We start from the raw sequence: 15,996 nt of genomic DNA, 5'->3' as shown, positions 1-15,996 counted from the left end.
ACCAGTCCACTCCTGTGTCCACACATGGCAGCTGCTCCGTCTGTTGTCCAACCCACCAGTTTTTCCCGAGGCAGCTCCATCTCATTTCCACATCTTGACACCTCTTCATACAAATCCTGTCCTGTGGTTGTGCCGTGCACAGGACGTAACGCCAGAAACTCCTCTGTCACATTGAGGCTGGAGTCCCCTCTAATGTCGCTGCTCTCATCCACAGCCAGGGAAGATGCCATGAAATCTTTCCCCTTTTTCTCCAGCTGCTCTTTTAGATTGAGGGACAACAATGGTGTTTCTGCTCAGACTCCCGTTTCAAAAGAGTTGCCTTTTGTCTGGGCAAACTTGCTCACAAACTTTAAGCATGCAGTGTTTGATGGAATCCCCCTCTGGAAATGGCCGGGCTGATTGAGCGATCTCTTCTGCCAGAATCAAACTGGCCTTGACAGCAGCCTCGCTTTGAGATTTGGCTTTTCTGAACAGAGCCTGTCCAGATTTGAGGCCTGGTTTTAACTCCTCAACCTTCTGTAGCTTTTGTTCCATGTCCATATTCTTGTCTTTGTCCGCGTGTTTAGCTTCATGATGGCGTCTCAGATGATATTCTTTCATTACTGCCACCCTTTCTCCACTCAGAAGACACCCAGGTTTCCCAGCTGCCTCCGTGAACATGTACTCCCACTCCCACCTTGTTTGAACCCCCGGTTCTCAGTGTCCACCTTCCCTTTTGCCATTTTATGGGTATCTGAACATTGACTTTTGCTGTTATGCTAATGACTACTGATAAATAATGAAATGAAGCCACCTCCCGCTCAGACTGTCACCGTTGCATTGTGGGAAATGTAGTACTGGCCTGTGTAAAACATCTGCGGCCTGCGGGCCGGTTCTAATAATAAATCAATATCATCCCGGGGGCCATAGAAAACCCTCGACCTTGACTCTGACATATGAGCTTTAAATGATTTCTTTTGACTCCCATTTATTTGGCTGTTTGGATATCATCTTTGCTAGTGTGTGTGTGCACGCTCTATGGAACTGGCATAAAGGGTGTTAAAATTAGTCTAAATTAGTCTAAATTAAATAAAAATTCATCCATTCATCATTCCCAACAGGCGGCGTTTGATTAGAAACTCTTTCTGAACTCTGGTGCTCTGAAACATCTCTGCTTCCATTTTCAGCTGTTTTTATTCTCAATAACATCAAATCATCCATCCATCCCAGTCGTGGTCCTGTTGGACCACCAAAGGACAAACACTTTCCATTTAGCACGGACAAAAAAACCCAAATCCTGTTTAGCAATGAAGCTGTGGGGAGAGTTTGAGGAGCGTTTCTGAGGAACACGCTGCCATATTGGGTCCAAGCTGCTGGGGTTTTTGTTGTTTCTAGGTGAATCGGTGGGCAGCAGCGTTACCGCCTGTCTCTGCCCCCCCCCCTCTCTCCCCGTGGTCGTGGTCACGCCGGGCATCTTTACTGGTCCCGTTTTAAACAGGTTCTGTTGGGAACAGGTGTTCTCCAGAACTGTATTTCAGGCTGCTGTGCTGAAGGGCTGTTTTCAGTAGCAATAGAGCCAGAGTGTGCCTGCTCCATATGAACCCCCCCAGGCCGTGCTTTCCTCCTGGCTGAGCCATAATCAGCTCTGGATGGACTGGTTCACGCTTGGACTGAGTCAAGATTTGATAGGTTGACTGATTCTTACCGTTTTGATCAAACCCCCATCTGCTGATTCCAGGAGATCTTTAAAGGATCTCAGAGCTTCAGATTTATGAAGCCTGCTCAGCCCCCGGCAGCGCTGATGAAACCATTTCATTCCTTCAAAAAAGCAGAACATGAAGCTCCAGAAAAGGTTTGTGGATCAAGTTTCCAACAGAACGAGGACAAGTGGGTAAAAGCGCCACTTTAAAGCCTCCAGGCCTCAGAAAACATCCACCTTTAGGATGCCTGACTTTAGAGGAACATCGGTTCGCTCCGAGCACAAGAACAAACATTTTTAACCTCAGTCAAGAACATCTGACCTGAAATGATCAAAAACCCTCAGCGTAAAAAGATGGTGGAGAGAAAGCTGCTGGGAGGTTCTCAGAAGAGAAGTGGCATTAAAGCCAGCTGGAAGAGTCCAGCCTGCTTCCTGCTCCTCCAAACAGGCGTCTCCACACCAACACTGAGGAACACGGGCTTCTGTTCTTCCTTCTTCTCTTCTGACTATTGTGTGTTTGATGAATGCAGCATCCACTCACTGCCCCCCCCCCTCATTTACACTGCTCCTGGTTTCACAATGCTCCTCAGACAGATGCAACCAGAGACACTGATGCCGTCAGACAATAAACCTGAGTGTTGTTGTGTCCGGTTATTAACATGTTCCATGCTTTTCTTCTGCAACAGTTCATCACACCTGCTCAGGGAAACCTCGGTGTAAAGGAGGTGAAGCCGTGCCTCAGTGACTCTACTTTGGTGTTTTAGAAACTAACAGTTATTAGATGAATATACAGAGTGCACGTACGCGCACACGTGTGTATAAACACTTAATACACGCGTGTGCGTGGATGTAGACTTTTTAGTACTTTGGGTTCATATACTTTTTAGTATTTTGCAGATACGTGTCTGTATATAAACCAGATCCTCCTGTAATAAAGAACTAAAGGCTGACTGTTGTCACGTGACCTGTCTCCGTCTGTGTCCGATGATGGAACCTGCCTGGAACATCTGGTCCACAGAAAAAGCAAAACAGCTCACAGAACTGGCCCAGTTTAGACCCAAAAATGACAATAAATAATGAAAATGTGTGACACAATAGAAAAATGGACGAACTTTCCATTGGTCATTGACAGTTTCAGTCATTTCATCAGAATTCATCAAAAATATTTAAACCAACAAACTACACACAGAACCGCAAAGTTTAGAGCTTAAAGGGAGCGACAGGTGAAGATTTAAAGCTCAACGCAGCTGAAGAAGTTCCAAAAAGGAGAAATATCATGTGGTGCTTTACCGCCACCCGGTGGACACGCGTGGAACTGCAGACAATAGTGAAACGCGCTCCGACCCATTCTGACCTCTGCTGCTCCTCCTGGACTCCAGGGCTGCAGAAATATGCTGCTTTTACAAGTCTTTCAAATCGGTCAAGCATCATAAATCTTATTGATTTAACCAGGTTGAATAATGGTGGAGAATGGTGTCCGAAAAGCGTCTTTATTTTAAAGTGAACAAGAACAGTTCGGTCCGCGTTCACAGAGAGGCGGAGAGACCTCGAGAGAGTCCAAAACAAGTCCGCGAGGAAAACTCTCAAAAATAGTCAAGCCACAGAAGTCAGGGTTTGGCGATGAGGACGAAAACACTCCGCCGCTGGCAGACGGGAGTTCTGTCCTTAAATCGAACGGGAGATTGAAGAGAGACCGCAGGTGCGTGTGTCTGCGGGGCCAGCTGTGGCTGATGAGCGGCTCCTCCACGCCCCCTGCAGGTAGACACCAGCAACAACGGTCCCAGAAACTGGGAACCCAACAAACCAGTTTTTCAAAGTATTCCTTTCAGACTAAGCAGGAAGACTGAAGACCGACAAGGTGAGTGGAAACGAAGAGCATTATTGAAAAGAATTGACAGTTGTGTTTGGAGATAAAATCAAGATTTGATTCAACTAGACTTCATATTTAGTTTTAGCACAAAACATTGTTATATATTATAAATGAATAGGTCTTATTTAACATTCTTATAGTCTGGCTTTAGTTATAGTTGAATAGTCTTTCTAAGTGAAGTTTAGTTTATTTTTCTGCTCTTTGCTACTGATCCTCAAAGAACTGTAAACCCTCCCAGAATGCTTTAATGGTAGTAATATATACGCCATAAAGCTGTTGATTAGGTTTTAAAAGTGAAAGTGAAACTATTCTCTTCAGACGAAGCAGGAAGAGCGACATTTTGTGACAGGTGAAAAGCTCATAAAGTTATTAGAGTTGTTCAACAGTCCAGGTTACAGCTGGATATTTTGGTATTATTTAAGACAATAAACTTTTAATAATTAAATAAATCCACACAGGATCACAGGACACCAACAGGATTTTGGGTTCATGTTGCACGTTTTCTCACAGTGGTTTATTGTTCTATGTTGTGGAACCACTGTGAAAGAAATGCAGGAGTGGGTGTCATTTCTTTCATCTATTTTAAATAGAGCAGTGATCTTTGAGGACTTGGATCATAGAAATAATTGAAGAGGGGAACAAATGAGGGAAGTTAAAAAGTCCTGACTAGTATGTTTATGTAGCACCAGATAATTTATTGGCTGAGCTGAAGACAGTCCTTTCACCATGTTGGCCTGTGGAAAACCAGTGTTGTGGGCCCGATGGACCAGCGTCCCCGTCGTTGCCGGACCACCGTTGGCCACCAGTTGGGTTTTGGGATCAAAGTGGGGGCGTTTCCTGTATCCGGTTCTCCTCACGGATCCATGACTACAACATGTTGCTGCAAGTGCAGAGACGTTTGCTCTGGAATGAACTTTAGAGCACATTCAGTGCTGCAGGATGAGGGGCTGGAAAAGGTGCCAGTTCTTTTCTCACTGCAGGGAACAGTTAAAAAAAAGCAGCTTAAACTCTGAAAACATGAAAATCATACAGAGACATCATTGATTTATTGATTCAGCTGTTATCCAGAATGGATTAGAAATGTTCCTGTTTGATAAAAATGCAGTGAATTGGGATTATTTAACTACAACCTCTCCAGATTATTTACCTTCATCACAGTCTCATCACTATTTCTGATGTTTCCTCAGGATGGACGAGGACAGAGCAGAGTCCACAGTGCCCAGCAGGGTGTCCCTGAAGAGTGACCGGTCCAAACAAGGACTAATAGACTTCAGAAGTTCAGATAAAATGTAAGAAAACTAAAGCGTGATGATGTGTTTGTGTGCCAGCTGTTAGTCACATAAACAGCAGCAGGTTGTGAGTTTATTATTGGAGATGTTTAACACTTAAACCTCAGACAGTCATAGAGTTACAGACTTAAGTGATAATATTGTTGATTAGAAACGAGAATCATGTTTAAACTGAAAGATGAATTCAGACATAAATGCTGGAACAATATTGAGTCTTGATCAGGTTCTTTCATCCTATAAATCAAAGGACTAATAGAGATGTGTTTCATAGTGAGAGGGGGGGGAGCACATCCTATCAAACTGGGACCAGTCAGCTCCACCAGGAGAGTCCTCTTGTTCACAATCTGGAAGCAGATCTGGAGATGCTGAAATGAAGCCCAAACAAAGTAAAACTGTTCAATATGAGATTTAAGTTGTGATGTCATGAATTTGGAGTTGTGTTGATGATTTATGATAGATGGAAATCATTGGTTTACTTATGTTCAGGAAGTGATCTGCAGGAGGTGATAGAAGGTCATAAGATGAGTCTGAAGAGAAGATGTGAACATGTGACTGAAGGAACTCATGAAGCAGGAAGTGGAACCCTGCTGAACAAGATCTACACTGAGCTCTACATCACTGAGGGACAAAGTGAGGAGGTGGACACACAACATGAGGTGAGACAGCTTGAGAGAACCTCCAAGAAGAACATCCAGGACACTCCAATCAAGTGCCAGGACATCTTCAAAGTCTTATCTGAGCAACAGCGACACATCAGAGTGGTTCTGACCAACGGTGTCGCCGGCGTTGGAAAAACCTTCTCAGTGCAGAAGTTCAGTCTGGACTGGGGAGCAAGGTTTGGAGAACCAAGACATCAGTCTGGTGCTTCCGCTCTCATGGAGGGAGTTGAACTTGATCAGAGATGAGAAGCACAGTCTTCTCTCACTGCTTCATGTTTTCCATCCAACATTACAGAAGATCAGAGCAGAAGATCTGACTGTCTGGAAACTTCTGTTCATCTTTGATGGCCTGGATGATGAAAGCAGATTTTCACTGGGTTTCAACAACCATCAGGTCATCTCTGATGTCACACAAGCATCGTCCGTTGAGGTGCTCCTGGTGAACCTCATCCAGGGGAACCTGCTTCCCTCAGCTCTCATGGATCACCTCCAGACCTGCAGCAGCCCATCAGATTCCTCCCTCGTGTGTTGACAGGATCACAGAAGTACGAGGCTTCACTGACTCCCAGAAGGAGGAGTACTTCAGGAGGAGGTTCAGTGATGAAGATCTGTCCAAGAGAATCATCTCACACATCAAGGCCTCCAGGAGCCTCCCATCATGTGTCTGATCCCAGTTTTCTGCTGGATCACTGCTATAGTTCTGGAGGACATGATGACCAGAGACCAGAGAGGAGAGCTGCCCAAACCCTGACTGACCTCTACTCACACTTCCTGAGGGTTCAGATAAAGAGGAAGAAGCAGAAGTATGGAGGAAAGCAGAGACCAGAGGAACTGACTGAGGCTGATAAAGAACTCCTTCTGAAGTTGGGTCGGCTGGCGTTTGAACATCTGGAGAGAAAGGAAACATCATGTTCTACTCAGAAGACCTGGAGCGATGTGGACTGGACGTCTCCGAGGTGTCGGTGTACTCAGGAGTTTGTACAGAGATCTTCAAGAGAGAGAGTGTGATCTTCCAGAAATCAGTCTACTGCTTTGTTCATCTGAGCATTCAGGAGTTTCTGGCTGCCGTCTACATGTTCCACCGTTACACCAGGAAAGACACAGCGGTTATGAATCAGTTCCTAAAATATTCTGAACCAGTCACATCTCTTGATGACTTCCTCAGGAGAGCACTAATGAAATCTCTTGAAAGTGAAAATGGCCACCTGGACTTGTTTGTTCGCTTCCTTCATGGTCTCTCTCTGGAGTCCAATCAGAGGATCTTGGGTGGACTGTTGGATCAGATGGAGAACCACCAAGAAACCATCCAGAAGGTCCTCAACAACCTGAAGGAGGAGAACAGTGATAACATCCCCCAGACAGAAGCATCAACATCTTCCACTGTCTGATGGAGATGAAGGATCAGTCAGTCCATCAGGAGATCCAAGAGTTCCTGAAGTCAGGGGAGATATCAGAGAGGGAAACTGTCAGAGATCCACTGTTCAGCTCTGGCCTACCTGCTGCAGATGTCAGAGGAGGTTCTGGATGAGCTGGACCTGGAGCAGTACAACACCCGATGAGGGACGACGTCGCCTGATTCCAGCGTGTGAGGAACTGCAGGAAGTGCGAGAAGTAAAGATTTTTGGTGCCGGACATCGGGTTTTAAATCAAGCGAGTGGATCATGTCAGGTAGCAATACCCCCTCCAGTGGTCATTCCTTCAATTCTTTATCTCCATTGCAGCGTCCATAAATTAAAAACAACAACAATTCATCCAGAAATGTTCAACACTGGCTGGATATAAGTTCAAAGGTCAATCCAGACAAACCAACATAAGGCAGGAATAATAGGAGCCACAAGTTAACTGACTATCATGAAATTACTGTCATGTCATTAAATAACTTTTGTTTGTTTGTATACATCGTATTCAAACGATAGAAAAACACATTTTAACTAATGACACGTGACTATTTTGCTTCATTTGTTCAACGTAAAAACAGCCGGCCTCGTTGGTTTAAATGGGTGTTTTAGGTCTTTGTGGCGGTTCCGTTTGGAGCCTTTATGTGACCCACAAAGTTGTTTGACCCTTTCCACACCGTTAGGTGGCAACTTCATCACTAGCAACAAAGGTGCAGTGAAAATGATTTGAAGGGAAACAGGCAGATATACAGAAGCTGAGGGCAATCGATGCAACCAGAGACTCTGATGTCATCGATCAGATCGCTGAATTAAGACTTGACGCACGATCGTACAAATTGGATGAAATGCAAAAATCCAAAGAGCCGATAGACAGATAAAAAGATGCACGTTTCTTTAAACCATTTGCTATAATCATTTTAAATATTGAGTAATTATGAGCTGTTCTAAAATAAGACAAATGTTGAGAATAATTCAGTTGCATTTCAGATCTGATGGTCTTTCAAACTGTTGCTCTACGGTGTGAATTGAGCTTTTCCAGGAAATGAGCTACTTGTGTGAGGTAGATTCTCAGATAGTTGATTAGAAATCCCAAAGTTTGACTCACTATTTTTGTTTCATACAAACAGACTGGCTGGTCGTTTTCTTTCAACGAGTCATTGTGAAGTTGTGGCCTCAGCAATGAGGTCAAACCCTTCTCATCTACGGGAGCTGAGCTTAATCTGAACCAAAGCCTGACAGATGCCGACGTAAAGTTACTGTCTTCTGCAATGATGCATCCAAACTGCAGACGAGACGCTCAGGTCAGGAGCCTCTGTTGGTCTTAGTAAATTTCTTTACATTTCTGCTTTTCTCTTCATTTCAGATTTAGAAATGTGTTTTTATTTGCCCCATTTATTCCTTTTCCAGGCTGAGCGGCTGCAGGTTATCAGAGATCAGCTGTGGCTCTCTGGCCTCGGCGCTGAGGTCCAATCCCTCCCATCTGGGGTTCTGGACCTGGTCAGAACAGCTGAAGGATCCAGGAGTGAAGCTGCTCTGTTCTGGACTGGAGAGTCGAAACTGTACGCTGGAGACTCTCAGGTCAGCTTCCTTTATCTTCGACATAACAATAAAGCAATGAAAGGCTTCAAGATAAACTCCATTGACTTTTGGAGAAGAGAATGTGTAGTATGAATTTAAATGAGCCATTGAAAGTCAATTTTATAGATCTTTTTAACTGTTTGTTGCTGTAATATCCGAGTTTATCAGTGGGGGCCAGAGCTCTCCTGACTCCAAGGGCCTGATTAAATAATGAATAAAATGAAATAATGATTTTGAGCAAGTGTAATATGACTTTTCCTCCAAGAGATCATTTCTTGCCATGATTCCTTATCCAGGCTGAGCGGCTGCAGTTTATCAGAGATCAGCTGTGACTCTCTGGCCTCGGCGCTGAGGTCCAATCCCTCCCATCTCAGAGAACTGGACCTGAGTTGGAACCAGCTGGAGGATCCAGCAGTGAAGCTGCTCTGTGGTTTTCTCCAGGATCCTCTCTGTAAGCTGGAGACTCTCAGGTCAGTCAGAGATGATCCCAGTACTTTCCCAGGTGTAACTAGTTAGACAATAAATGTTTACATGTTTGATCTTTGTTATAAACGTAGTGTTACAGTTCTCAGAAAAAAGACCACACAGGACAGATTTGCAGTATTAAATTGGTTGTGGAAATCTGTCCCATGTGAGGATGGTCATCAATGACTAGAAAGGAAGTATCAGTTGTAGATTTGTCTTGTTTTATTTTAGGCTGGCCACAAAACCGCCCAAACATTCAGACCAATCAAAAATGGTTCTTCCTGTCTTTTAAAGATCAGAAGGAAAACTAGAAAACCCAAAAAGAAAGCTGCTGCAGTGTGCCATGCCCCTTCTCTCCTGAGAAAAGCCATCCCAAAAAAGAGAAAAGCCCAAGTGAAGTGAGCACCCTGTTAAACCTTGGTACGAAAGCCTGCAGTCATTCTCATCTTAGGTGGCTTCATTCCAGCCAGAAGCCCAAACCTGCCTCCCTCTTAAAGGGGCAGCAGGTCAGTCCAACCACAGAAACCTTCATGAAGATCTGAAGCTTTCAGCATCCACAATTGTTGCACCTCACCTCCATTGGAGTCCAAATCAGAAGTCAACAAGTTGATTCTACACCGATTCTACACAATGCAACCATTTTAAAAAGGTTTCCATCCATACGTTTTTACGCATTTTTATATAAATCTGTTTGTTCATCGCCTCCTTCTTTTGTAATGGTCATTAAAGAAAATGACCTTATTTGAGTTTTCTCCTCACAAATATGACTTTCTATGAACGATGCAATAAATGCAGCTTGCAATCTAAGACAATATGGAAGTATGTATATAATAGTAGTGGAAGTAGCTCATAAAATAATACATTTGCTCTTCTCATCGAATCTTTCTATGTTATTAAAGAAAAACCTGCTCTTAGTCAACAACATCTAAGACATCAACCAAAAATCCTAATTTTCTACAATCTAATATAAAACAGTAGAGAAGACTCTTTCTGCAGAGACACTGGTGGCAGGAATGCAGAAGTATCACCTGCTCAACTTGGAAGGTGGAGCAGAAACCACCAGCTGAGAAGGTCCTCAGCGAGAGGAAGTGGTGGAGAACCATGAAACTTGCTAAGCTCCACCTCAGCTCCAGAGACGGGCTGAGCTGGAGCTGTGGCACCAGGTATCGCCAGAAGAGCCTCCAACAAACAAGCTCTTCTCTTGGGAGGAGAGGGCTTTGAATCTCAGCTCAGTGTGCTTGTCTCTAGTAGGTGGCAGCTGCACCTTTTCCTGAGGTCCTTGTTGATGCCCTGAGGGGAATTGATGCTCCTGCAATGTTTTCTGGCAGCATTGAGCTTGCAGTGGGGCAATCAAACACACTGTGGGGTGGCTCTCTTTCCTTCTCTCATCTGGAGAACAAGTGACACCAGCTGCCAATCATTGTTGGAGAAATGTGCAGTCAGGGGAACGATGCGTCCAGACTATAGCCACCCTTCCAGCATCCAGCAGTGTCTAAAACCTTTGATTTGGTTTCACCAGAGAGTGTAGGGATTGCAGGGTCGCTGCAGCATCGCCCACAAGCTATCAGGAGTGGGTCGCTTTGTCCCAACTCCTGACAAGAGTTGAGTGCTATTGAGAAATGTGGTCTCACAAACTTGGAAGGTATTTTGACCACACACACTTTACATACGCTGTAGATCTTGTCCAACCGCCCTGAAAGAACCCAAAATAGGAACATACGGCAGATAAGCCGGTGCAGGACCAGAGGTTTGTTGCTTGTAAGCTGTGTTTTGCTCTGGTACATGTTGATTTTTATTTGTCTTCTCTCAAAATAATTGTTATTTTAGACTATTGGGCTGCAGGTTATCAGAGACCAGCTGTGATTCTGTGGCCTCAGCTCTGAAGTCCAACCACTCCCATCTGAGGGTTCTGGACCTGAGCTACAACACGTTGCAGGATTCAGGAGTGAAGCGGCTCTGTTCTGGACTGGAGAGTCCAAACTGTAAACTGGAGAGGCTCAGGTCAGTCTTCATTTTTCTACCTATATACCAGCTGCTAAGATGGTGAAGTGAGGCTGTTCTCAACACTGCTGTGATGCACCACATTAAAAAAATTCCTTGGAATATCGTGAATTCAGGTCTGACCCAACTAAGAACTAACGTAGGTTTAGTACTGACGCAGATAACATGCAGACCTGCACCGTATAACCTCATCCTGCATTTTTCAGATTAGAGCGCTGCAGTTTATCAGAGCTCAGCTGTGGCTCTCTGGCCTCGGCGCTGAGGTCCAATCCCTCCCATCTCAGAGAACTGAACCTGAGTCGGAACCATCTGCAGGATTCAGAGCTGAAGCTGCTGTCTGATCTCGTAGAGAATCCACACTATGGGCTGGAGACATTGAGTCATGGCTGGTTGTAGCCAGTCAACTCCCGCTCATCTGCTGCATCACTCACTGACCACTGGTGAAGAGCATCTGTGGAAACATCTGCCGTCTACTCCCTCCATAGATGAAAAATTCAGTTTTAAAAAGCGCTGGTGGACTTTCAGGAGATCAGTCGATGGTCGACAAAGCAGAAGCAGCTTCGCCTTGAAGTTAAATTAGTTCCTGGTATCACACAATGCATCTTTATAAAGTTCTAAATGGCTCCTCGGCCACTCTTAGAAGCATGAAAACATTCTCTTAATTGTCTCTTCAAATGTCTGTATTATACGTTACTATTTTACATCATGCCTTCAGAATCTTTAGGGTTTAGTATTTACTGTCTCTGTGACATGGAGCATTGGAATATTCAGCTGCAGCCAGCAAAAACCCATCAGAATGACGGCTATCGGTGGGAACCGCAGGTCATTTGACTTTAGTCAGTCTGTTCAATGTTATAGGATTTATTGCAATCTAATAAAAACTATGAATAAATGTGGGAAATAGGAAATAAAAAGAAGCAAAATGACCAAATAAATCTCCCATGAATACAGTAAATTTTAAGATGAGAACCTGCTGCACTGTGCCGTGCCCCTTCTCTATTGAGAAAAGCCCAAGTGTGTCCTTCAGTCACCTCAGACATTCAGCCAGCTTTTAATACCTTTGTTCAAGCCCAGAACGCCCTGGATTATTCCCACTGAAGATGGAAAAGCAGGTGGAAAACATGAGTTATTGTTAACTGTACTGGTGTATGACTATAGCGCATTACTGGACCACTATAAACTTGTTTGTGGTTTTTCTTTCTTTGTGGAGATTAACACATTAAAAATAAATTGCACTGGTTCAGCAGTTGATCTTGTGTTCTTATTTGACCTGTACGACACAACGACACAAGCTAAACATACATTTTTACAGAATAGTTTTATCCTTCCGATTACCAGCACCAGCTATTCAAAATATATAATGTAGTGGGTTTTAAAGTGAACTGAATGATGTCTGCCTTGTCTCTCCTCTATCTGTCCTCCCCCTTCTCCTCCTCTCTCCCTACCCACCCCCCCCCCCCTCACAGGAGGGCCCCCCCCCCCCCCCCCCCCCCATATGAGCCTGGTCCTGCTCAAGGTTTCTTCCTGTTAAAGGGGAGATTTTCCTGTTGATTGTTAGGGATCAGGCCCCGGGATTCTGCATAGCACCAAGTTTGACTACAACAGACATTACAAATAAAGATGATTTGATTTGATTTAAAAATCAAAGAACTGCGCCTGAAAATGAAGCAGAAGCAATAAAAATCCAACACCAGCGAAGCTTTCGAAGAATCTCAGATATTGATGAAAAATTCTGGAAATCATGATGGAGAGATATTTTTCTCACGGCTCAAATTCCACAGCTATTAAATGATTAAATGGATTTAATGGTGATATTCTGGAGTCCACAATTTCAGGTGAAGTTACACTGGGGAACAATTTGAAAATATCCTGTTGAAATTATTCTAAATTATTCTGATTAAAAATAAAATTGGCATGCTGATTCCAAAATTACAGTCATTTTCCCCCAGCCCGTCAAGTTTTGAAAGCTTCTCCTCCAGATCAGCAAATTTCCCCTAATGAGCTGGAGTCAGACTGGCCAGCTGATGACAACTGGATCAGCTCCGTTGGTGCCGTCACCATTAAGAGGTGTGTGCAGCCCCCAAAAGGTCAGAACTGTCAATATCCTATAGGGACACTTTGAACCAGAGGGGATCCTATAGATCAAAAAGTTGACCCAGTTTGATTCCGCAGCCAAAAACGAACATCTGTCAGACGAACTCCAGTTGTTTCCCAGTATTTCAGTTAAAACGTGGACCAAATTGTTCTGAAGAGAGGCGCTTGTGCTGGATATGACGCGATCCAACCACAAACACGTGACGTGTAGAGGAAGAAGAAGCGAAAGTGAAAGTTCTCAACTTCGGGCTCCATCCTGAGTGACCGCGCCCTGATGGAAAACCTCTAATATTCAGGTAGCATTTGGTTCTTTCACTGCTGTCGTCTCGAATCAATGTTCCGCTGCGAGATGCGGCTTAATAACCTGCGTGTTCGCAATGAGCGTGCGCGTGTTTCGGACGCACATTGCGGCTGGTCGACGGGAATGTTGTGACGGATGATCAAACTTTGTAGCGTGTTTCCTCTAACTGCGTTTTCCGCTAACCCTGAGCCAACATTTTAGAGGTTGAGGAAGCACATTTTAATACTCACAATAAGTCACAATATTATTTGCAGTTAGTGGAAAAATCCACGGAAAGAGGGACACAAACGCGAAAGTTTTAGCCTCCTCTCTTTGTCCCTCCACCAGGGGGACAATCAATCCTTTATTTAAAAAAGGAGAGTATGGAAAGAGGGAGAGATCAAGGCATTCCATTTTATTGTTTTAACAACTGGTTCTTTGTGGAATATGAATTTGTTATTATGGATTTATGAAATGTGTTCTGTTTTGAATGAAGCAGTCAAGAAAACAAAACCTAAACCCATGGTGTTTTCATATTTTTGGTCCTGTACATGTGGTCAGATGAGATTAGTCTGAGCAGAATTGGGTGTTTTTGCCCTTTGCTGTGTGTCATCTATTCTATTCAGCATGTTGGGTTGCTTGACTTCTGTTGGGTTGTGGCAACTTGATGCATCACTTCTGAGATATTGACACACCTTTTTCCTGAGGCTGGCTCCAATGCTGCCAACACACCTGGCCATGGATATGGTGGGACTTCTGTGATGAGTGGGGTCAGAGGTGGTGGACAAGCTCTGCTCCAAAACAAGCTTGCTAGATATGTTTGGGATCTCCTCCGCCACAACCACCAGCTGCAACTAGTAGCTGTGCACGCCATGCAGAGTTTTGACCTCTAGGTCAGGCTACAGATGTTTTTTCCAGCACCATCATGTGTTTGTGAGAAACATGATGCACCTGATCAAAAAAAGCTGCTTGTAATCTGACAGACGAGCCATGATGAGATGTCAAGGTGCGTTGTTGAAAATGAAGATCCTCTTCTTGGAATCCTGTCTGAGATGACAGAAGATGATGCTGCATTTGACCCACTTTGATGATGTGATGACGTATTTCTGTTTAGTTTTGAATGCATTCTCATCTTATTTGTTGAATTTAATGTTGAGAACTGACATCTTGAAAGAATTTAGGTTTTCTCGTAAACCATAACCAGATAAAAAATGATTTCATTTGTATTTGTGTGCGTCCGTCTGATGCCACCGCACCTTTTGAAACACCCAGGAGAAACATTTTTTCCACAACTATTTTATATTTAACATGGTGTAAACTTTTAAAATGTCCCAAAACTTTTTTCCAATATATATGTGGCCTGTATGATGTACAGGGTGACATCATATAATAGATTTTGGTGTGAATGAGCCGACAATACGTCATTGGACAGACCTCTGCTTGTCTTCATGCTGAGAATCATGTTCTTTAATCTTCTTTTCTGTGTCAGCAGACTGTTCCTGCTTAACCGTTTAGACTCACATTTAAAAATGAGCGAATGTGTGATGGAAGAGGAAGAGAGAGCAAAGTCCGTAGTGCCCAGCTGTGTGTCCATGAAGAGCGACAGGTCCAAAGGGCAATATATAAACTTCGGTATTGGACCTCAAGGCTCACCTTTAAAGTAAGGTTTTCTGAACCACAACTCTGCCTTAGAACATTTCACAACCATACAAAACATCATTTTGTGGGTATTAGCCTCTACTATCGTGAAAAATGAAATTCATCAGCTCTTTAAAATGAAACGGTGCACCAACATGTCAGGCGTTCGCTCCCATTAACCCCCATGTTAATTTTAGTGTGGTAAATCTTTTAAAACTGAAAATTGCTTGTGTTTTTAACTGGTCATTTCTCCTACATGGGTTAACATCATCTCACTAAACTTCCTAGGCATATATTTTAAAGTTTCCCAACAACATCCATCATTGCAGAGTGCTCCAGCTCTCCATTTAGATACGGATGGGTAAGACATGGCAGGTCTGTGCAGCTTGTTCTGCCACACTGTTCCACCACATGTCATGAAAATTCATTAAAAAGTCTATTTATAAGGCTCCTGGTTCTAATAAACCCATAGACAACAATATCAGTCATTTCTAAATGGTTGAAATAAGCTTTTGAATACGCGTGACCTCTGTGCTATTTAATGATCAGTTTCAGAGACCAGACGACTGTATTTGGAGCATAAATGGAGAACTTTTGTTCTATTCTATGAGTTTATATTCCTGATTTGGCACTTTTATTTTTAACATAAATTCACAATGAGGAAAAGCCACTAAACACTTAATCAAATCCACTTTTCTCCAACTAAACGAGCTTGTTAGAACGTAAATAACTTTATATTTTTTGCTCAGTGTTCATTCAATCTTCAACTGTCAGAGCAAACTGAAAGTAGAAGTGAACGCAGCCTTTCTTAGGCGTTGCTAACGCCCAGTAGACATGTATAACCACTATTCCCATTTTTGACAGCTATCAGAAACGGTCTGCTTCCATTGGAGATTCCTCCTGTCCGAGGGTGAAAAGAAACGGAGAACTGAACTGCAGACCGCCGACCTGAACAACAGCGTCTCACGTAAGCTCGTACATTTGTATTTATAAGATACTTTTGGGTCGGAATAAAGGAACAACTTGTGTATTTACAATGTGCAAGAG

At 43.6% G+C, this 15,996-nt stretch overlaps 3 protein-coding genes across 20 annotated transcripts in view; all 3 read left to right on the top strand.

The window, feature by feature from the left end:
• Positions 1 to 12,183, top strand: part of LOC130523719 (NACHT, LRR and PYD domains-containing protein 12-like) — a 28,946-nt gene extending 16,763 nt beyond the window's left edge. The window contains exons 6-7 of one of the 2 annotated variants that reach the window (XM_057029210.1): positions 10,764 to 10,937; positions 11,144 to 12,183. In XM_057029210.1, coding sequence (XP_056885190.1) covers positions 10,764 to 10,937; positions 11,144 to 11,333 — 364 coding nt within the window. In that variant the 3' untranslated portion in view covers positions 11,334 to 12,183. The remainder of the gene's footprint in view (positions 1 to 10,763; positions 10,938 to 11,143) is intronic. The other variant, XM_057029211.1, reaches the window with a different exon arrangement.
• The window catches only part of LOC130523718 (NACHT, LRR and PYD domains-containing protein 12-like), an 88,548-nt gene that overhangs the window by 18,123 nt on the left and 54,429 nt on the right, over positions 1 to 15,996 (top strand). For 12 of the 17 annotated variants that reach the window (XR_008949982.1, XM_057029196.1, XM_057029203.1 and 9 more), the window contains exons 1-3: positions 12,323 to 13,327; positions 14,804 to 14,971; positions 15,814 to 15,916. Coding sequence is in view for 13 of the 17 variants with exons in the window: in XM_057029196.1 (XP_056885176.1) it covers positions 14,849 to 14,971; positions 15,814 to 15,916 (226 nt within the window). In the remaining 4 variants the exon portion in view is untranslated. Of the gene's footprint in view, positions 1 to 3,519; positions 3,537 to 4,735; positions 4,838 to 8,817; positions 8,942 to 12,322; positions 14,318 to 14,803; positions 14,972 to 15,813; positions 15,917 to 15,996 lie in introns of those variants that run through there. The other 5 variants (XM_057029200.1, XM_057029199.1, XM_057029198.1 and 2 more) reach the window with 5 other exon arrangements.
• LOC130523733 (NACHT, LRR and PYD domains-containing protein 3-like) lies at positions 5,118 to 5,839 on the top strand. Its single transcript, XM_057029231.1, has 2 exons — positions 5,118 to 5,223; positions 5,324 to 5,839. The coding sequence occupies exons 1-2, from the start codon at positions 5,208 to 5,210 to the stop codon at positions 5,740 to 5,742; spliced, it is 435 nt and encodes a 144-aa protein (XP_056885211.1). The 5' UTR covers positions 5,118 to 5,207; the 3' UTR covers positions 5,743 to 5,839.

This window comes from Takifugu flavidus, chromosome 4 (assembly GCF_003711565.1).
Source record: "Takifugu flavidus isolate HTHZ2018 chromosome 4, ASM371156v2, whole genome shotgun sequence".
Taxonomy (NCBI): Eukaryota; Metazoa; Chordata; class Actinopteri; order Tetraodontiformes; family Tetraodontidae; genus Takifugu; species Takifugu flavidus.
Note: the sequence above shows the minus strand (reverse complement) of the source record. Positions and strands in the feature narration are given on the sequence as shown.